At 37.4% G+C, this 23,312-nt stretch overlaps 1 protein-coding gene across 4 annotated transcripts in view; it reads left to right on the top strand.

The window, feature by feature from the left end:
* Nucleotides 1-23,312, top strand: part of UBE2H (ubiquitin conjugating enzyme E2 H) — a 100,034-nt gene that overhangs the window by 44,550 nt on the left and 32,172 nt on the right. The window contains exons 1-4 of one of the 4 annotated variants that reach the window (XM_040259624.1): nucleotides 5,328-5,342; nucleotides 5,439-5,523; nucleotides 11,072-11,148; nucleotides 11,918-11,992. In XM_040259624.1, the coding sequence (XP_040115558.1) occupies nucleotides 5,486-5,523; nucleotides 11,072-11,148; nucleotides 11,918-11,992 (190 nt within the window). In that variant the 5' untranslated portion in view covers nucleotides 5,328-5,342; nucleotides 5,439-5,485. Of the gene's footprint in view, nucleotides 1-5,327; nucleotides 5,343-5,400; nucleotides 5,524-11,071; nucleotides 11,149-11,917; nucleotides 11,993-23,312 lie in introns of those variants that run through there. The other 3 variants (XM_040259623.1, XM_040259622.1, XM_040259625.1) reach the window with 3 other exon arrangements.

Genomic DNA, 23,312 nt, shown 5'->3' with positions numbered 1-23,312 from the left:
AAAAGCAGCTCCCCCCAACCCACCCCCACCACCATTTTAAAGTTTCTTTTGCTTATTTTCAGTATGGACTTTTTTTTAAAGCAACAGTCCAGTTTCTGTTGAAATTTTTTATCTGAGTTTTTTTCATTGTAATTATGTATAACGGTAATAAATGAAGGCAGCTTGTAACAGCTACTTGATCATATCAAATAGGACATTTGCTTACTCAGTACCCTTTTATATACTATAGTTTTTAAGCAGAATTTCAGTCGAGAAGACAATGCTATTTTCTATATCACTTTAGATTACTTTTTAATCCTTTTCTTCCCCCATACTTTATGCAGGCCTTTATTAAATTTCCAACAGAGCTATTACCTCTCATAAGTCTTCCAAATGGGTAATGGAGACTGGGCTCAACTGAATGAAGGCACATTCATTTGTTTTGGAATGCAGAGTTCTCTACATGGTGGATTGCACTTTAATTTAGCATCCTATCCAGTGTATTTATCTGTAGTTCTGCCTTTTTCAGTGTAAAATCTTGACAATGATCTTGAACCTGTTACTTACTCCTTTGTACATATATTGCTTTAAAAAGCCTGAGTCTGTGCTGCTCTCTTCCAACTTAACAATTTTTATGAAATCAAGGTTGTTGTTAACACTTGACACCCGCTTTGCCCAGTGAACGTGGTGGAGAAGTAAAGGGAATGGCGGGTGTTGGTCATTCATGTTCTGGGAAAGAACCATGGGATGAGGATGAGGAGGCCCTGAGACTAGAGCTGTAGAGCAGTGATTTGTAAGAGCAAGCAGTTGTTATCTTCCCCTCTTTCATCTGGGTTTATAGGCATTTGTTTTCATTTTAAAGAGCTTGCTTTAAGAAATTTTCCTTGAGATTATTGAAGTCATAAAATTATGATGGGGAAAAATGGTCTCCAGAGACAGAAGCTCGTAATTAGCCAGTGCCTAGAGGGAAGGAAGAAGAGCCATGGCCTGGGTTGCACACCTAGGTCTTTCCATCTGTAGCTCCATGACCTCAAGATGTGTTGACTGTTCTTTTGTTCTTTTTAAGAGGATGACTGACTGTATATTGATACCTAAGATCTTCTCCTTCTCATTTCTATGATCCATTGTTTTTCATTTGTCCATAATCTTCATCTCCTGAATGGGTCCACTGCTCAGTATTTATTAATTTTTGCACATCACTTTGCAGTTGTAATATACTATATGTCATTTGTAGAGTGCAGAGAAAATATTTCCTTTAAAATGTCACTGCTTACTGTGAATGAATATGCCTTGATTATCAAACACATAACTTAATTTTATTTTCATTGATTGACATTGTAGCTATATGTCAGGTGTTAGGGTAAAAACTGCTCTGCTACATTTAAAACCAACAGAGGAAGTAGGTTGTCAAGGATTTTCTGAGAAGAAAAGAATGCTGGAAATATGAATACAAATACACTGCATAGATATGCCGTAGATCCATATTAGCTTCTCACTGAGAAGTTGCTTAATGATGTGCATTGCCCTGCACTGTGGATGGCTTGGTGAAGTAGCGTGCATGACAGAAGAGAGGGTAGTGTGTTTTAAATAGATGTTTCTGTTAAGATTTTGCAGATGACCACTCATGTTTCTTGATCATCTCTGGGGAAATTACACATTGCCTGTGACTCTGACGTTTTCAGGTACTGCTGTCATCTGTCAGGTTGAGATTCACGTGTTTCTTTCCAAGCCTGCTAAATTGGACATTTGACCAGCTGATTTAGTTCTTTGACAGTGAGTGTCCCCTTTTCACAGAAGTAGAGTGTAGTTAAATATATATATAGTCTTCTGATTTTAAAAAAAATGATAAATATTGGATATTAAAAGAAATAATTTCATTCAGATGTTCAGGTGTACACAAAACTAAAGGTTTAATGAATGCCCATTACCCAAATTGCAATTTTGTTAATTATCAGCATTTTCTCCCACATCTGTTTCTCTTCTTTCTGAAATATGTTAAGGCAAATCCCAGACATTGTTACCTGTATCTATCAGTAGGCCCCTCTTAAAAATACTAATATTTTCTTAAATAACCGTAAGAACATTATCACACTAGGACAGTGATTTATTTTTAACATGCTGTGAATCAAGCTGTAACAAACCAAACTATGAAAAATTTTGTGAGTTATTTAAGAGTGATATACTATTAGGTAATACATTATTATTTTGTGTACATGGATTTATACATTTTTAGTTAATAATGAACAATGTGTTGTTGCCATAAAATGGCAAAGCATCAAAATTTGTATATTAAAGTGCTGTTGCAATTTTATCAGTAGCCTTCTAAATATTTTTAGGTGGTTAACCTGAATTTGCACTTTTTAGAAAGTTTCTAGTTTTTAAAGCTTTTTAGAAAATGTAAATCTTATTTCTGTTTTGACATATTTTCTTGGTCTCAAGATGGTATCATTGTTTTTCCGTATTTCCCTTTGCTTTCTCTCACTTCTGCATCTGGGTCATCTCTGACTATTTGACTTTGTAAATCTGCTGTATAAAAAATTTTGTGGAGTTGGAGTGGGGCTTAGATTTCTTATATGTCTTTCTGATACACTTCCTTTTTCTAAAACCCACCTCAAAAAAATTATTTTCCATAACATATGACTCTTAATTCTTCTTTTGAGTTTTTTTCTTTATGTTTGGGAACCTAGTCCATTCTAAAGATCAGTCCTGGGTGTTCTTTGGAAGGAATGATGCTAAAGCTGAAACTCCAGTACTTTGGCCACCTCACGCAAAGAGTTGACTCATTGGAAAAGACTGTGATGCTAGGAGGGATTGGGGGCAGAAGGAGAAGGGGACAACAGAGCATGAGATGGCTGGATGGCATCACTGACTCTATGAACATGAGTTTGAGTGAACTCCGGGAGTTGGTGATGGACAGGGAGGCCTGGCGTGCTGCGATTCATGGGGTCGCAAAGAGTCAGACACGACTGAGTGACTGAACTGAACTGAATTGAGTAGCAGAATAATGCTTCTAGGGAAAAGCTAAGTTATAATGATTTTCCCATTTAAAAAAATAACATTTACTTAGGTCTTGCCAGTGTTTGCTTTGGTGTCTGACATGGAAGCTTTAAGTAAAAGCATAAACTTGAGAAGAAAAAATTACCCACACACAGAAAAACTCCAAAGGATAGTGTGTAATTTATAGACTGCTGCTGCTGCTGCTGCTAAGTCACGTCAGTGGTGTCCGACTCTGTGTGACCCCATAGACGGCAGCCCACCAGGCTACCCTGTCCCTGGGATTCTCCAGGCAAGAACACTGGAGTGGGTTGCCATTTCCTTCTCCAGTGCAGGAAAGTGAAAAGTGAAAGTGAAGTCCCCTCAGTCGTGTCTGACTCTAAGCAACCCCATGGACTGCAGCCTACCAGGCTCCTCCGTCCATGGGATTTTCCAGGCAAGAGTACTGGATTTTAACTTAATTTTTGGACTATCTTTGTTAAATTTAAGAAATCATGCATGCTACTTTTTACCACTTAGATAATGAGGCTTTCAGTGTTCAGTATATCATAGTAAGTTGTCAAATTTTTTGCTGTACTTACTTCCAGACAATACATATTTACTTTGAAGAAGGTGTTTTTATTTTATTTTTTTTTATTTTGGCTGTACCATGTGCCTTGTGGGATCTTAGTTCCCTAACCAGGGGATCAAACTTGTGCCCCCTGCACAGGAAACACCAAGACCTAACCACTGGGCTGCCGGGGAATTCCCTGAAGAGACTATTTTAAAATAAGCCATGTCCCCTCTGATACCACACATTGGGCTTCCCAAGTGGCACTAATGGTAAACAACCCACCTGTCAATGCAGGAGACACAAGAGATGTGGATTCAATCCCTGAATTGAGAAGATCTCCTGGAGAAAGGAATGGCAACCCACTCCAGTGTTCTTGCCTATAAAATCCCGTGGGCTGAGGAGCTTGGTGGGCTCCAGTCCGGGGGGTTGTAAAGAGTCAGACACAACTGAGCACATACTTCCTTCCAGAGTTAAACCTGAAAACATACAGCTAAAAATTATGTACTGGAGAATGTCTTACTTAGAATTACTTACCCTTTTTTAAAAAATAAAATTTCATGAACTTTGGTTATCTGATTTTTGTAACCTACCATAGATCCATCTTAAGGAATGGTAGCCCAGTGACAGTTCTGAAACGTGGCTAAAGAGAAACTAGGAGAAGAACATGCCAATCTCTTCAGCCTAAGAGTGTGGGAAATTTCTATTTCAGGAAAGAGGTATATTTCTTAAAGGGCATCACTGTATTTTGTAGTACTGTATAGCAGCAATCCTGCCTTTGCATAGCAAACCATCTCTCTCTCTCTCTACCTAGCTGTACTCAAACACTTTATGCAAACTTTTTTTGCATTTACTTATACAGATCTTACGTTCTTTTGCTAAAATTTAAGCTTCTTGAAGGCAGATTCAGTTTCAGAGTGGTTTTTGTTTGCCTTGTAGTATGTGTGTGGGAAATGTGTAACATAACTTTCTGTAGAAATTTAAGCCTGTGATCTTTGTGAATTTAATAGATGCTAACATTATACTCTGCATAGCCCAGTTTATAAATTACTGTTAAGTCATGTAGAAAGCATAAATATTTCATGGGGGGTGGGAAATACAAGGAATAAAATTGCTGAGCACAAATATATTGTTTTGGTGATTCCTCTTGACATTGTATTACACACTGTATTATACATTGTGTGTGTATATTTCCCTCTTACTACCTTTCATCTTTTTTTGCCCTATGCTTATTCTCAGTAGCTTTTATTTCTGCTATTTCTATTATTTCTCCTTTGAATAGAAGTCTCCCTTCCTCTTAATACAAAGAACACAAACATTAAAAAACTTTTAAAAAAAAATTTAAACTTTCATCTCAACAAGGAGCCTTTGATATTACACATGACCAGTTTTTTTCTTATAATTTAAGCAAAGCCATGTCTATAATTATTTTGCCCAGAGGCTATTTGTCATGAATATGCAAAAGCCATGCTCATCTTCCTTCATTGCGGTTAGATTTTTCTTAGACATCCTTTTGAATCCACTTAAATTTGATTCTTCTAGAATTTGTCTATCTTGGCACAGTATTCTTCTCTTTCAATATGAAGTCCTTCTTAAGTACTAGATCACTTGCTAAATTTTTTGTTTTTGGGCCACACCACACGGCACTCAGGATCTTAGTTCCTTGACCAGGGATCCAGCCTGTGCTCCCTGCAATGGAAGCATGGAAACCTAACCACTGGACTACCAGGGACCTGGACTACCACTGGACCTGATCATTTGCTAATTTTTTTCTTCCTCAAACTAAATATTGGACCTCAGGAAAATGTTGAATTATTTTGTAAGCCCTTAAGAGAGCTACAGTAGCTAAGTTCTTCTAAATTGTCGTGCTTGTTAAATACTAAAGTTCTGATAATTGACTACATTAACTTTTCAGAACTTACAACAAAATTTCAAACGAGAGAGAACGCATAATGAACCCCCATGTACTCATCATCAGATTCAGTAATTGTTGACTCAAGGTCAGTGTCTGTCCTTCTGTACCTCTCTCTCCTGGATGAGTTATTTTGAAGTAAATCCTACACATACATTTTAATAAATATTTCAGTTTATATCTCTAAAGGAGAAGGATTATTTGTAAACATAACCCCCAAAGTATTATCTTTGTTATTTTTGAACCTTACTGGATTAATAGACATACCATATTTTTATCAAGAAAGCTAGGGAGAGAAGGTTGCCTAGTTTCTTCAACTTTCGTAATGTAGTTAGTCGCAAGGAGAGTTGGAAGCAGACTGATCTGAACATGTAGATAGAAAGCCATGCAATAGCTTTTACCTTCTTCACAGAAGAAGCCCATTCTTTATCCTGGTCACTTACTGCCATGGACGCAGCTCAGGGAGGTCACCATCTTTTATCTTAATAAAATTTAGGAAACCATGCTGTCTGAATCCTTGACCTGTTTAACAGACTTGGCCCTTGACTTGCTTTCTGGAAAATCCCAGAACTACATAAAAATCATTTCTAAAATCCCAATAGACACGTTTTGCCAAGAATGTCAGTTGTCTCTTGACAGTTTGGCATTAACCTTTAAATATTAGATTGTGTAATCATAGTGCCATTCAGGGAAAATAAAGTGGTAGGTGGCTGGCATTTTAAAAGTGAAATGAACTTGGGTTCCTGGGAATGTTGATCATTATTCTACTGAAAATGCTGATATTCCTTAATAGTGAAACACTAAGTAAAAAGCAGTATTTTACAAATAACTTAGAAGTGAGTAAAATGCGAGTTTTATGGATTTAACATATTTTTACCAGAACAGTATCTGAAGGGTGTCTTATATTTTCAAACTTTGAAAGTGAGACAGTAATGAAGGAACCTTCTAGTGAGTTCCCGCCAGGCTACTAGTCTGACCAGCACATATCCAAAATAGATCATTATTTTTGTCATTGTAACCTGCCTTCTCATTTGCCTTCCTCGCCCTTGACTTTACAGCAGAGAGCAGAAAGAAACTCATGGCCTGTACCGTAAATACACATGGTAACAGTAGTCAAGTAATTTTATGGTTTTTTGGGGCAAGTCATTCATTCATGGTGATGGAATGACTTATTTTTAATTCAGTGTTTTTCTTTCAAATAAACTTTAAAAAAATTTTTTTTTCCATCTGATTTAGTGTCTGTACCATTGGAAGGCAGCATAAATTTAGCACAGCTTCTTCATTTTACCAACTTTGTCCAAGTGTTTAAAGGTTTCTTTCAGTTTACTTTTAGCTTTTCATATGAAATGGACTATAAGAACTCATATTAAAGACAGACCCAGTGTATCTGGAATGTGGGTTATACCCAGGATCCTGGGAAAGAGGAGATTTGGAGCATTAATTTCTAATCTCATTTTAACATGATGTTTTCGAAAGGAGAATGTTCTTTGGAAAATAGATAAAAGCATGGACTAATCCCAGACAGATCACAAAATGAAAGAAACTCACATTTACTGCATCCACCTAAAGGATAGAAAAGAGATCTTCAGTTTTCTAGAGGGGACATTCATATAGATAACTTATACTTTTAAATGATTAACTAATTGCTATAGATCAATGTCATTCATAGCAAATTAGGTCTGATAGGGAATGCTGCTTCTACGGATTTTTATATTGTAAAATTAGTTTGACGTTTGTTAAACTCATTTAATCCTCTACCTTACTCCATTATTATCCTTGCAGTTTTTTGAGTGGAATATCTGAGATATCTTATGTGGCACTACAGTATATTCATCTTGACTACTTCTGGATACCTCCCAATTAAACAGAAACATATATTAGAGGAGCTCTAGATGGTGAGAAGGCACTAGTATACACTAATGAACACTAATAACAGCCTGTTGTATAAATGGCTTATAATTCTTTCAACCAGTTTCCGAGTGATAAATACTTAAATTATGGACTTCCCTGGCAGTCCAGTGGTTAGAACTCTGCTTTCACTGCTGAAGGCCTGGGTTCAGTCCCTGGTTGGGGAACTGAGATCCCACAAGCCACGTGGCATGGCCAAAAGAAAAATTCAAGACAAAAAAATACTCAAAATACTCAAATTATTTTCATTTTTAAAATTTATGGTAAAAAAATTATGCATGCTTCAGATAGTCTTACTTTTAGTAAACTTTTTAATTAAATAGATATACAGAAAGTGCATAAAACATTTTTGTAGCTCACTGATAAATGGAAGTGTAAACGTGTAATCCGCACTCTGGAAGTCCCCCCTTTACAATGACCACAGTCCCCGCTAGGGGGTAACTGTCCTAATTTCCAGCATCTTTATTCATTTAGCCTGTTTGAACTGTGTGTAAATGGAATCATACTGTATGTGCTCTTTGGTATCTGGCTTCTTTTACTTAACTGTAATGTCTGTGAGAGTTCATCCGTTTACTTGTAGTGGTTGTTATTGTTTTTGCTTTTGTTTTTTTCTGACTATACTGTAGAGCATGTGGAATCTTAGTTCCCCCAGCGGGGATCAACCCCTCACCCCCTACGTTGGAAGTATAGAGTCTTAGCCACCGGACCACCAGGGAAGTTCCAGGTTCATTTTTTATTGCTATGTAATACTCTGTTGGGTGACTGTACCATTGTTGTTTAGTCGCTAAGGCGTATCTGATTCCTTTGTGACCCCATGGACTGTAAGCCACCAGGCTCCTCTGTCCCTGGGGATTTCCCAGGCAAGAATACTGGAGTGGGTTGCTGTTTCCTTCTCCAGGGGATATTCCTGACCCAGAGATCGAACCCAGGTCTCCTTCATTCACAGGCAGATTCTCTCCCACTGAGCCACCAGAGAACCCCAGCTGTACCATAGTTTATTCTTTATATTGTTGATGAACTTTTGGGTTGTGACCTGACTTTTGGATATTATAAATAGTGCTATATGAACGTTCTTTATATATATATATATATATATATATAAGTTTATTTATTTTAATTGGAGGTTAATTACTTTACAATATTGTATTGATTTTGCCATGCATCAACATGAATCTGCCACAGATATACATGTGTTCCCCATCCTGAACCCCCCATGAACATTCTTTTTTAAATTTTTTAAATTTATTGGCTGGGCTGGGTATTTACTGCCTCACAGCTTTTCTCTAGTTGTGGCAAGTAGGGACTCCTCTCCAGTTGCAGTGCAAGGGCTTCTCACTGTTGCTGAGCACAGGCTCCAGGACGCTCGGGCTTCAGTAGCTTTGGTTCCTAGGCTCTAGAGCACAGGCTCAGTGATCTTGGTGCATGGGCTTAGTTGCCCTGAGGCATGTGGGATCTTCTGTACCAGAGATGGAACCTCTGTCTCCTGCATTGACAGGCAGATTCTCTACCTTTGACTAAGCCACCAGGGAGGCCTTTTATGCACATTCTTAAACATGTATTTTGGTGAACATAGCTCTTCCTGTCTACTAGCAATAGTGCTGATGGATATAGGGCATATGTGTGTGCAGCTTACCGTGCCAACCGTGTTCAAGTGGTTGAAACTGTATCACACTCCTGCCAGCAGTGTTGTGTTCTGTTTTGTTTTTTAAATAACTTCAAAGAAGTGAAATTTGAGTAAAAGAGTAAATTCATTTTTAGACCATAGTGCTTAAATTTGGTCTCAGGAATGCTAATTTATACTCCACTGAACACTGGGTTTTATCTAGCTCCTTCATCTCTATCAATTAATAATGGAAAATATCTCATTTTTAAACTACTTTAATGAGTTGGGCTTTTTATAGCTTAATTTCAGTTTTCTTAACTTGGCTGTTCTGGCCTTTTCTTCCTAGTTTATGCTTTCTCCTTTGTTTTTTATAATGAAGAAGTTTTAAATGTGTATGTGTGCTTGCATCTGCTAATTTTTCCCTGTGTGGTTTCTGCCTTTGGTGTCATTCTTAAACCTTTTTTATCTCCAAAATTTTTTTGTTTGTTTTCTTTGAGAACTTAATTGTTGTATTTAATTTTGTTTATTGTAACTAGATTTGACTTGTTCTTTCACTAATGCAAGGGAGCTTTTTGGGTTGTTTTTGTTTTAAAACAAGCACTTACTTTAACTTAACTACATTAGCATTAGCTTTGGAATATTTGTAGAGGGGTGTCAGAGTGTGACTGGCCAGGAAGGAGTTAGTACACCAAAACTTATATTCATGTGTCATCTGACCAAGAGAAATGAAGCCAATTTTCCAATGTGGTTGCTATTTGAATCCTTTCAATGTGCATGTTTTTAAAAGTAGTTTTTGTTTAGAAAAGAATGAGATCGAATAGACTACATTATCTTACTTAATATCTCTAGTTGCTCTTAAGCAAGGACTTTGCCAAAAATACACCTGACCTCTGTTCTGTGACCTACAGGACAGAGGATTTGGAGAGTCAAATTTCAAGCCTTAAAAAATAACATTTTTCTCTATTTAAGAGATCACTTAAATTTTATTTGGCATTTTTCTTTTTGTATAATAGCACACATAATTAAAATGTAATTTGTACTTCTGATTGAGAAAGATGAGGCCAGTCTGTCATATCTTCTCATGGTGGGTTTTTTTTTAATGTTCCAGTGGGATTTGAGAGTTCTCCAAAGCCCCCACCACCTAAAATTTTTATCACTAAAGTCGTTATTGGGTTAGACCACAAAGCAGAGACAAAACAGAAATTAGACCAGAAGCCCTATCATCTGGAAATGGGTTGTTTTGGTTTCTGTAATTGAATCTTAGTACCTTAAAAGAATGAGTCTCAGGACACATAAAATTGACGAGGAAGAGAACACAGAAGTGCCAGTGCTCTGTAATTCAAGCCCCCAAACACATACAGAACTAGAGGCCAGCCTAAGGAGGATAGAGGTTTGTGAGTGAGGAAGAGTAGCTGAAAATAAATACTACAGACAAAGTTTAAAAATATATATATATTTTTTTTTGGGGGGGGGGGGCTGTTTTTTTGCATTGGGCAGTGCTGTTTTTACAGCACAGTTGTATCACTAGTCATTTCATTATCTAAGCCAGGAGAAAATTATCAGGACTTCCTTAGAAAATCTGTAATTTTAGGCATGCATTTCCAGTTCAAGAAAATCAGTGTTTTACTGAATGCTTGAATTTGACTAGAGGGAACACTGGATTTATGTTAAAGGATCACTGGGGAGAGGTTGGGGTGGAGAGAGAACAGAGGGGAGAAAAGCTAAAATTAAGTTCCTGTTTTTCATTTACTTACATACACAATGCAGTCTTACACATATTACATATTTAACCCATTTATTCTTCACAGAGGTCTGTAAAATGGTGTTTTCCTGATTTGCCAAGAACAAAAGGCTCAGGGAGTGAGTTTACATTGTTTTGTCTAGGCTCAAACCCACCAAATGGCAGTCCTGGGATTTGAGCACCAATCTCCCTGAATCTAAAGTTCATTCATATTCTTTTCACAGGAGTACATATTACCTTTTAAACTACCAGAATTATCATATTTTATATTTTATTGGTTTCTTGTAAAATATTGGTAACACTTTCATTGGCATATCTTGGGGGTACCATCTTTAGTTCTGGGTAACATAAAGCTTGTGTAATTTCCTTTACCTTCCACCTTAGTATTGAGAGTAAGCATGAGGTTACTATCCTAGGAGGACTCAATGAATTTGTAGTGAAGTTTTATGGACCACAAGGAAGTAAGTATATGTGTTGGTATGTGTTTTTCTATTTTACTTATATTTCTTAATAGACAATGTGAATATCAAGATAGATGGTGATATGTATAGTTCTTGAAAAGCAAATTTAATTGAATTCTAGAACCAGTAAGGAAATCTTGCTGTTAGGATAAATATTCTATATGCTTTTTCTCTTATCTCTGTTAGTGTGACTTAGTCACTTAGTCATGTCCAACTCTTTGCAACCTTATGGACTGTAACCTGCCAGGCTCCTCTGTCCGTGGAATTCTCTAGGCAAGAATGCTGGAGTGGGTAGCCATTCCCTTCTATAGGGGTCTTCCCAACCCAGGGATCAAACCCGGGTCTCCTGCATTGCAGGTGGATCTTTACCATCTGAGCCACTAGGGAAGCCCTGTGAGACAGTATTAAACATAAATTGTGAATTCTGGGTTTTGTAGAAATGTTTTTGTTGTTGGGGGGAGGGGTGGGTTAGGCACAGGATAGACTGAGATAGTAAGCTATTACTTACCAAATAATTGAACAGTGTTTGAAGAATCAGGTAAATTTGAAAGAGAAAATGAATCTATGCTAATTCTAGATTTTTTTTTTTAAGGAAAGTATTACATTTGAACATAGAGTACCTACTAGTTATAAGAGTTCCCTGACTTTTGAAGCAGTTAATTTGCAAGATTCTCAAAAGAGATTAGAATTTAATGTTTAACTTACAGTCAGATTCTGTTTTCTAATTTGGAGACAGTTCTAATGTTTTAACATTTTTGCTTTATTTCAGCACCGTATGAAGGCGGAGTATGGAAAGTTAGAGTGGATCTTCCTGATAAATACCCTTTCAAATCTCCTTCTATAGGTATGTAACTACCCAGTTTCTTTCCTTAGAGAATTTTGAAATGGAGGGGAAAAAAAAAAAACAAGCCTACATTTTATGGGAGTTAATTCCAGAAGTATTTGCTCTACTGAATTTTCCCCCTTTTTTTGGCTTAGGTTATTTAGTAATTTTACGGAGGGACTTCCATAGTGTGATAAAAGGTGTTTAAATATATCCTTTGCATGCTTGTAATGACTGTAACTCTAGATTTTTCTGTCTTTTAGGGTCAGATTAAATAATTTTAAGACCCACTGTCCATTCAGGCTATTAGCAGTAAATTAATAAACATCTTAAATCTCATTTTAAATGCCAGATTGTTGAAATGAATATTATATAGTGCCTATTCTGGTTCTGTCATTTAACCTTATACCCTACTTTTGCTTTTGTTCACTCCAACTCTATGTACCTTTTTCCATTCTTTCCACTCCAAATCTTTTTAACCCTCTAAACGGCTAAAGAAAGTAGAATAGAAACAAACCTCAGTAGGGTTACATAAAATACCCTCAGTGGGGTATTTTTTCCTCACCTTCATCTTCTGCCCTAATTGGTGATATTAACTTATCACCCCCATTAAGGCATTTAGTGATAGTTTAGGTATTAGCATCAGATGCTGCGGGGGTATATTTTGGTTGAGCTTGATACCTTTAAATATTTTGAGACTGTAGAATGGTAGTAACTTAGCTAACTTAAGCCAGCTTTTAAAATTTTCATTCTGTAGGTGATTTTTAGATGTTACAAAGAATGGGCCAATTTTAAGAAGGAGGAAAAAAATAAAATTGGAATATGTTTAGAGCGTTCTCTGTCACAGTGAATCACTTATTCAGAATTGTCAGAGCTAATGCTAAAACTCTTGGAATTTACACTTCTCCCTTGCCCCCGAAAAAGGGTTTTTCAAAAGAGGTGAACCAAAGACATTCCGAGCTTTGTGTTTTAATTCTAAGCCCCCATATTTCTGTCCGGGATAAATAATGTGAAAATGTGAGTAACTCCCAATCAAATGCAGTGACTTGTCCCCCTAACATCTAGGTACTTTATAGGTTTTACAATTTAAGGCTATAAAAATACTATAGAGCATCTATAATTCCTTTATAGTCTGGGAACTCTTAATGTTCGTTTTAAGAATAAACTGGTAGTTTCCTCTGAAGGGCCCTTAGCTGAGTTTTAAACTTGATAATTAACAAGATGGGCTTGCCTCCCAGGTGGCTCAGTGGTAGAGAATCTACCTGCCAATGAAGGAGACGCAGGTTCAGTCCCTGGGTCGGGAAGATTCCCTGGAGAAGGAAATGGCAATGCACAGCAGTATTCATACCTGGAAAATCCCATGGACAGAGAAGTCTGGCGGGCTGCAGTCCATGGGGTCGCAAAAGAATCAAAGATGACTTAGCAACTAAACAACAGTTGAGGAGATACTTTATGGATATTGAATTGGAAATCTCCCATTGCTATCAGAAGCTGCAAACTGTAGAGTTATCAGATGGTGATATAGGAAGGGTGCTCTGAGGTGTTGAATCTTCGAGACAATTCCTGAGTGTATCTGACTTAATACCTTAGCACAGGTGGGACAGCAGCTGTTTCTCAGTTCCTAGTGTGGTGGAATGTAGATAGAATCTTTAAACCTTTATAAACAGAATATCCAAACCATATAAATTCATTCAGGTAGATTTCATAAGTAACTATTTACCTATAGAACTAAAAATTTGCTTGCTAAACCTAGATTCCTAGTCAGAAAGGAAACAGTATAGCTTGATGAAACTAACAATGAACCAAGAAGTACAATTACATATCCTACAGAAATGTAGTCATTTCTCAAATCTTAGCATGTTTCCAGGTAACAATTATTTCATCATAACTTTCAAAGTAAAACTATCTGAACTTCAGACATTGTTTGTTAACTAATGATGCAACAGAAGCCTCTGTACTTTCTTAAGTTAATGATGTAACATGAAATTGGTTAGGACAAATGACTAGGCTAACTTAACTTCTTGATAATGTTTCCTTTCCCTTTCTGTGTGCTTTTAGAACTTGATAATACCTACAAATGTGTATGTACCATCTTCTCTTAGGGAAGTAGATATAGTTGAAATATTTTACAAGCTGTCCTGTTTCCTCCAGCAGAAGATTGGGTAAGAGTTTTAATCAGTTGTGTGGGGTGACCCATTTTCAGGTCATCAACAACGTAATTACTGTTGCAGTGTGCTTTAAACATTTTGAGAGGTAGCTGCTCCTGCAGAGTAGGCAAGGGTTTGTTTTTGAATTGTAATAGATAGCTGCAGAACTATACAGAAGAGGAAATAAGATAAATCCAGCCTCACTGTTCTTTTTAAACCCTGCCTCGATAGTATGTAAGCAAGCATACCCTTCTTTCCGAGCCAAATTTTGATCTCTTAAATATTAAGATGTGTAAATTTAGATTAAGTGTTTTGATGATTAGGTCTTGGGGTTTTAAAATATATATCTATGTATACTTTTTTGTTTAATGTTGCTATGTATATTTTTAATTGTATAAATGCTCCTTATCCATAGGAGTGTAAGAAGGTCCAGGTGAGCAAAACTAAAGAAAAATTAAAATGTCTTATAATCCTGTCCCTCAGTGGATATTATTATTTACATAAAGTACGTAAAAATGTACTTTAAAACATTTTTCTTTAAATATTTAAGTGTATATGCAATGTACTTTTACAGGTAAACTATAAATTCCAAACACAGTTTAAGGGAGTTTTCAATAGTAACCTGACTGCTTGACATGTAACTGAAAAAGTCCTTTTAAAAACAATTTTCATCTTTAAGTAAGTAAATTAACTCCTTAATTTATAGATCTTAATTCCTCTTTGGAAAGAGAAGGAATATTAACAGCCTCCTGGGGAAGTTACCAGCTTATTCTTACAAAGCCATCATTGTTCCAGACATCTTAATAAGCTCATCTTTTGGAATTTTACATTCTCTTTGAATATCATGAGTGATGGCGAGTCTTGATGCTTTGAAGCTGGATATAAATTTTTGAAATGGCTAAAGGTCATTTAATTCCAGAGAATAAGATGAATTGAAAAACTGAGTAACATCAGTTGAAGTCTTTAATGATACATGATTATGAAACTGACTGAAGTTTAAGAGTTATGATTTACTTTTTAAACTGGCCCTTCGGGCTCTTTCAGAAAGAAATCCTAAAACTCCTTTAATCAGTTGTAACATCATTGAAATACTTGCATCGTATTCCAGAGAGACTGCTTTGATATAAATCATATTTGAATCTCTAAGGTCTAATTTATTTGAAGGTCCAGACTTTTCTCTCCCCTTTCTCTCCCCATTCAGAAACTAGAATGAGAGCAATGCTGCTAGGTGTGTCACCGCGTAGTTAGGAGGGTCTGATTGGTCAGTGGACTAGTTATCGGGAAAGAATGGTTCTGGCCCCAGTTCTCCTTGACTCTGATGATATTTACCTGAATTGTTTCCTCTTCTAGAAAATGAGATAATGTAGTTAAATGGACTGTGTACATGTTTGGTATTGACCAGTGTATTAAATATTTAGGATATATGATATATGGCATTCCACCGGATACTTAGGAAGGCTGTAAAAGGCTTTCACCAGTTGGAAGGAAAAAAATATCAGTGTATTTAAAATATTGCATTTGCTCTAGTGACAGCATTTCATTGCTTTTTAGGAGAAGTGTGACTCAGCACCTCAATTGAGGAAGAGAATATATGGAGGAGATAGATGTTTACACGAATTGTATCTCATGTTTGAGAATAGAGTCTTTACAAAGCTTCAGAGAGGTGAAGGTGAACATAAGGACTTTATAAATACTCTTTCAAAACCCCAAGTAATGCCCCAGTCTATGAGGATTTTGTGCTATGCAAAGAAGTCGCTGCGGAGACTGTCATATTCCGTACTTCTCTAGATTCACACTTTTCGGTCATTACACGTGTGCCCAGCTAAGAAAAAGCTTTTACCCATCTAAGGAAACAGACTTGCAGTTGCTGCCTGGGGGGAAATAAAGATGAGTGATCCCATATATAAAGAGGTCACATAGAGCAGTTTTTTTCCTAAAAATGAAAAATGATCAATTAGCATAGAACAAAATAGTTTTGTATCCAATACAAAGAATGCAAAGATTAAAAAATAAGAAAATATATGACTTTCTAAATTGGCAAGTTAAACATTGTTGGCAAAGGTATTATGATACAGCCAACCTAGCAGTATATGTTGATAAAATTTTATATCCTTTGAATGATTTTACTTAAAATAAGGAAATATTCAGACCTGTACACTAAGATTAATGCACAAGAGTATGTAAATTGCAGTGTTATTTTTAAAACTTAAAAGTTGGAAGCAACCTAACGACTCAGTTGATAAATAAAGTAGTTAAATTATGGTTCCTTTTATGCCCCACATTTCTTACGCCACATAGCATGTAGGACCTTTAGTTCCCCAACAAAGGATAGAACCTATGCTCCCTGCAGTGGAAGCATGGAATCTTAACCACTGGATACTGCCAGGAATGTCCAAATTACAGTACATACTAATGGACAAAATGTTTTACAGCCATTACTCATATTTTAATATTTTAACACCATGTTTATTTTTTTATTGAAGGATAATTGCTTTATAGAATTTTGTCATCTTCTGTCAAACCTCAACATGAATCAGCCATAGGTATACATATATTCCCTCCCTTTGGAACCTCCCCTACCATCTCCCTCCCCATCCCACCCCTCTAGGTTGATACAGAGCCCCTGTTTGAGTTTCCTGAGCCATACAGCAAATTCCCATTGGCTGTCTATTTTACATATGGTAATGTAAGTTTCCAGGTTACTCTTTCCATACATCTCACCCTCTCCTCCCCTCTCCCCATGTCCATAAATCTATTCTCTGTCTGTTTCTCCATTGCTGCCCTGTAAGTGAATTCTTCAGTACCATTTTTCTAGATTCCGTATATGTGTTAGAATACACTATTTATCTTTCTCTTTCTGACTGACTTCACTCTGTATAATAGGTTCTAGGTTCATCCACTTATTAGGACTCAGATGCATTCCTTTTTATGGCTGATAAATATTCCATTGTATTTCTGTACCACAACTTCTTTATCCATTCATCTGTCAATGGACATCTGGTTGCTTCCATGTTCTAGGTATTGTAAATAGTTAACACCATCTTTAATAAAAGAACACACAAGAGGGAATCCTCTGGTGGTCCAGTGGTTAGGACTTGGTACTCTCACTGCCAGGGGCCTAGGTCAGGGAACTAAGATCCTGCAAGTTGCACACAGCACAACCAAAAAAAAAAAAAGATAGTGTAACTATAATTTTTTTCTATACAAATACCAAGTTTGAATGCCAAATTTTGGCTATAGTTATCCATGGCTGTTAAAGGAATTAAAGCCATTTTCCTCTAATTGCCAAATAGTCTATAGGAAGTTCCCTTTTATTATAAAAGTAAGTATTTAAGAAACTTACGGCAAGTGTGTATCTTTCAGATGTCCTGTCTGCATCTTTGTCTGAGTCTATGCTTTTCCTGTCTGTTGTTACAGAAAGCCATCAGTTGGTCAGAATTCTCAGTTTGCTAAGGGCCTGCTGGCCCTCATGTTTCCCACCACTCCCCTTAATTTTTTTCCTTCAGTTTTAATTACTTGTGCATGTAAGTGTGACACAACTGAAGTGACTTAGCAGCAGCAGCAGCGTGTAAGTGTATACACTGTGTCCTTTGTCTCTCTGCCTACAGTCTGGTTTACTCCATCTTGGAGCATCTTTGCACCTTTACATGTAACCATTCTCCACTCCTCTCTTCTCCTTTTCCTTTCTCCTGTCCTGTTACTTTGAGCAATTCTTACCTGCTCTTTTCAGTCTGACTCTTTCACTTGTTCTCCTTTGTTCCTTTTTTCTCTTCATGTGAACCAAAAAGACCCCTTTGTAGCTATTAATAACAGAAATCCTTTTGATAAACCTAACCCAAGGGGTAAAAATTGTATCTTTAATAAAATATGAGATAAAATATTGGATTTAAGGCTTTCAGCCTCTAAAGGTCTTGAAAAGGTCGCTTCAAGATCTGCAGTAGTATCCATCAGATCTACCTATGTTACTTGAACAATAGCATCCAAGAGAATATTTTAAAGTTGTCATTGAACCTTATTTTTAAATGACTACTGGCTAATATATTAAGAGACATGCATTCTACTGATTTCAGATAGAACTATAGAGTATTACAGAATCTTTTGTAAGTAACCTTAAGACAAGCTCAAGAACTCTGTCACCATTGATACTTTCTTAAAATGGAAAACTGTGTTATAAGAGCCAGCTAACAAGTCTAGAAACTAACTACAAAGTACTACACGTGTGTATCTCCATGTGAACAGTGAGGAGCACCTACTCCCAAGAGCAGGCTATACGCACTGTGTGTCTGGACTGTAATTTGCTAATATGAAAGCTGACTGCATAAAAGGAGTGGTTGGTTGAGAGCAAGATTCTGGAGAGACCACATCATGGTTTGCCAAGCGTTGATAGAATGGCTAGGGGAAAACCAAGCTCATTCCACAGTATAATTGATGTCAATAGCATATGGCAGGAGGTAGTCAAATCCATTTAAGTAAATAGAAACAAAATGAAAGTCATGGGCAATAACAAAAATTAGAATGCTATTTTGAGCCATACCAGTGCCCTTTACTAGTTCAGACTATCATAAATAGAATGGTTTTAGGTCATTCTGTTCCAAAAGGAAACTAGACTAGATAACCTCAGACTTCGTTCTGAAATTCCCAGTCTGCTGCCAGGTCTTAATTAAAAAGGTATTCTGATGATCAGTGTACCGTATTCCTTTTACTTGTGCCAGTGGTTAAGGGAAATGGTTTCACCTTTTTCATTGACAGATTTAGCAGACTCTTCTGGCATAATACACTTTTTATTTCACCATGGCCAGAAATGACCTCACAGTATTTTTGGAATGGAGTGCTATAATATGGTGTATGACTAACTCTAGAGCTTAGAATACTTACCATTTTCCTTTGCGTCTTCCTGGTTGGGAATGTTGTATAGTTACTCCCTCAGGAACTAGTGTGAGTGACTTTGAGTGAGTGATGTTTAGTCAGAAGTGGACCAGGATTTGGAATAGAGAGGAGTTGTCATTCATGAGAGGTTTGGGGTCAGTCATTTAACAAAGACTGATTTGAACCATTGTATTTCCACAAATGGAATGAATTCTTAGACTGAGGAAGCTAAAGTCCATTAAGATCACCAATATACTTCTCTACTTTTGTAACTTTGGGTTTGAATGTAGTTCCTTTTTAAAAATACTTAAGTGCTACTGTGTAATGAACTATATTTTTTGAATTCCGATAGAGAGAAACAAGGTTCTAGTAGAAGAGTTTGGAGAAGGCAGTGGTACCCTACTCCAGTACTCTTGCCTGGAAAATCCCATGGACGGAGGAGCCTGGTAGGCTACAGTCCATGGGGTCGCTAAGGGTTGGACACGACTGAGCAACTTCACTTTCACTTTTCACTTTCATGCATTGGAGAAGGAAATGGCAACCCACTCTAGTGTTCTTGCCTGGAGAGTCCCAGGTCTGGGAGAGCCTGGTGGGCTGCCGTCTATGGGGTCGCACAGAGTCGGACACGACTGAAGAACTTAGCAGCAGCAGCAGCAGTAGCAGTAGAAGAGTGTCCTTAAAAAAAAAAAAGTTAAGATAATGTTATGAGACCATAAGCCATTGTTAAAAGCTCTCTTTTTACTGGTGTTCTGAAAATGAAATTTTTGGGGATATGATTTTGAAAAGATTATGTTTGGCATCTGAGGTAGAACCTACTTTCTCGTAAAATGGATACAGCTTATATTATTTCTTCAAATCAGCTCCACAAATTTATCAGCTACCAGCTATGTGCAGGGCATTAGTCTAGGTGCTAGTGACACAGAAGTGAGCAGATTGGTCTCTTGACCCTTAAATCCTTTTGGGGTAAATGAAGATGGGGGGCTGATAAAGCAAAAATTTTAATGTCTTGATAGGTTTATTCAGAGAATTGATGTAATAGAATTAACAATCCTGATAGCTGTCTTAGATTAGATGTTCAGGAAGGGGATCTTTGACAAAATAAATTTAAGCTGGGGTTTAAATGAAAAGGGAAAAAAGGCCAGCCCTGATCTTCCAAGGTCAAGGATAAGAGCATTTTAGGCAGAAAAACTGTGAAGACAAAGACACCAAGGCAGGAACTTAGCTGGCATGCTCAGGGAAGAGAGATGAGGCTGGAAGGCTGGGTAGAGAGTGAGATATGAGAAAGGGTCCAAATGGTAGGCAGGGCAAGGCCCTATTAGGGCTTTGTAGACCAGGTTAAAGGGTTGAGTTATATTTTTAATGCAATGGAAAAGATCATTGCAGTGTTTTAAACAGGTTCAGTGACCACTCTGCTGTTGTGGGGAAATAGTAGAGATACTAATGGGTTGGATCAAGGTGCCAAGGTTGAAAATCTGTGGTGTAGATCCACGTTACTTTGAAGAAATCTGTCTGTATTAAGGAGCGCATACAAAGGAGGCTAATACCTAGAGGAAGATAAAAGGAAGGCTTTGCTTTCTATTTCTTGGAGATTTCAAAGGATGTTTATATGCTCATTGTAGGGAGTTGTCTAGAAGAAAGGGAAAGCTTGGTGATGTTTGAGGTCAGGAGGAGGATGAAGGAGTGGTGCCTTCGACATTGTAGGAAGGGACAAGATAGAACTGGTACTTGAGAGGACCATGAACATATGAGCAGCTGTTCAGACAGGAGAAATTAGCATGGGGGGGATTGTTGGGGACAATGAGGGGTCCTGCTGATTAGCACCCATTTTCGCATGAAAAATATACAGGGCTATTAAGTCCTATTAAGTGAGAAATGGAGGACCAAAGGGAAGGAGAGATTTGCAGCATACTGGTAAAATATACAAGTCATTGGAGAATGGGGGAGCAAGCTACTACAGAAAGGAGAGAGGAAAATTATAGGGAATGTTGAGTCCACAAAAGATTATAGAGCATATTTTTAAAAACTGGTACATTTGTTTACTTAATATCTCTTTTCCCTGCTAACCCAATAGATACAAACTCCATGAAGACAGTCCCTGGGTATGGTTCACTAAAAATCTATCTCCCCAACTCAGGACTTGGTGCATTGCCTGTTCTGCAGAAGAATATTGTTTGAGTCAGTGAGTGAATGCCTATTTATTGGCATCCTCAAGTCCAAGTATAGAGAATTGTGAATGATTGGTGTCCTTCCATTGTAGATGGGCATTTTGGAGGGGAGAGGGCCGGGAATTACTAGAGTGCTAGAGAATGATGATGGTGATAGCTCTTAGACTTAGTATGGAGAAGGAGTGAAAGTAGGGTGGTAGGTAGGAAGAAGGCTACAATCCATAGGGTTGCAAAGAGTCGGAGACGACTGAGCGCATGTGCATGAGCGCACATACACAGGCAGAAAAAGGGGAGGGCCACTGGATTAGAGCTCACAGGCCAAAGAATTGCTCGTGGGGGTGGGAAGCACTTTGACAAGGATAGGAGACTGTCATCGGAGAGGGGATGTCTGAATTTGTGATTTTGAAAGTGAAGCCGTCTGTAGAGATGACAGACTTCAAAAGCATGTCCTGGGAGTGTGAATGAAATAGAACTGAGGAAAGATCATTGAGGAGAAGCTGAGATAACTGAAAGGCTAGGGTGAAGAGGATGGTCTGTATAGGCAGTCATGTCACTAAAAATGACAGGAGTTGATGGGGGAGAAACTTAGGGGCAAAGTGCTGAAGCTCTCAGTGATGAAAGAAGTCAGTTGCCAAATTGGCCCTTTCATTGAAAAACCTGTTGTTCACAGTTTGTAATATCTAAGTCCACTTAGCTTCATCTTGCTGTATAGCCAGAGTGAAAATAGTAGTCAGTTTCATTTCCCTTCCCCATATCACCTCTGAGGGGTAGCTTTGCTTTTATTCATGCTTGCTTCTGTGAGAAGATTCACCCATTTCCTTCCTGAAGCTGGCTGATGTCAGTTTTAATTCTGCCTTTGGCAATTTATGATTATACAGTCTTTCCATTTGCTGCATAGAAATCCTACCTCACTCACTGTTTAGGTTAGTTCCTACTTTAACTATAGTAGATAACCTCTAGCTTTAGAGCTGATTAGTTATTCTGGCGTTTTCTGGGCATAAAATTCACTTTCCCTTTAGGACTGGTGGTCTAATGAAAACATATATTCTTAGCTTCATTTTTCTTTAGTTAAATGAAATTCAGTTAAAACTTTAAAAACTAAATAATATCTTAGTTCCCTTGGAAGAACTTGTTCACGCAGTTGAAGATTTTGTTCATATTCTTGTGAATAGCATGGTTGGTGAAAACCATATTCCTAGAAGGAGCTTTGGTGTTTTATACCATCCAGTTCCTTTATTTGAAAGATGATAAAAATGAGACCTAGGAAGGCAGAGATACAGAACTGCTGACTAGTTGCAGAGTCTGCCTTCTAGCTTCCATTCCAGTGTTTTGTTCATATGCCAATGCAATCAGAACAGTCTTTTTAATAATAAATGTTAGAGTAGCTGTATTTTCCATTTCCAGTGTGATAGGGTTATTAAAAAAAAAAAAAAACTAATATCCCATAATCAAAATACCTTCTAATGCACTTGACAATTCCTGAAGGATTAAGAGAAGGTTATATTGGGGCAGATATTTTCCTTTTTAGGATGAGGAAAGTGATGTGAAATTACGTGCCTGAACTCTATCAGCTAATAGTAACATTACTGAGTACTTACTGTGTGCCAGTTACTGGTCATATGCTCTGCATATATTCGTTAAATCTTGGTGACACGCCTGTGATATGTGGATACTCTTACTTAACCCAGCTTTATGAACAAGGAGACAGAAAAGAGATTCAGTAGGCCTAAGTGGAACTTAGGCAGCCTGAATGGAGCCTGATTTTTTAACCCCAACTTTGTATAGTAAGTGGCAGAGACTTGAAATTAAGTCTCGAAATTTCACGTCCAGGGTGTTCTGCTCATACTCCCCTGTCTCTGACCATGAAAATAAATCCTGCCTGATTGAGTCATTGTGGTTATATGAGTGACCAGGAGAGTGAAAGATAAACTGTGGAGACAGGAAAGAGAAGGCGATCTTCCAAAAAATGGAACTGCCAGAGAGTGGGTTTTGGTAATCTACTAGGCTGGTAGAAGAGTTGTACTGTTGAAGGATAACACTTCACCTTTTCTTAGTTATAAATAAACTTTTCTTATCCATCCAGCCCATTCCTCAGATTCCATATTATCAGAGAGAAAGGAAGAAACAGGAAAGAGGACCCCTTGTTGAGTTTAGATCTCCTGA

Source organism: Oryx dammah, unplaced genomic scaffold (genome assembly GCF_014754425.2).
Source record: "Oryx dammah isolate SB20612 unplaced genomic scaffold, SCBI_Odam_1.1 HiC_scaffold_18, whole genome shotgun sequence".
In the NCBI taxonomy this organism is placed as follows: Eukaryota; Metazoa; Chordata; class Mammalia; order Artiodactyla; family Bovidae; genus Oryx; species Oryx dammah.
This window is presented reverse-complemented; position numbering and strand designations above follow the sequence as displayed.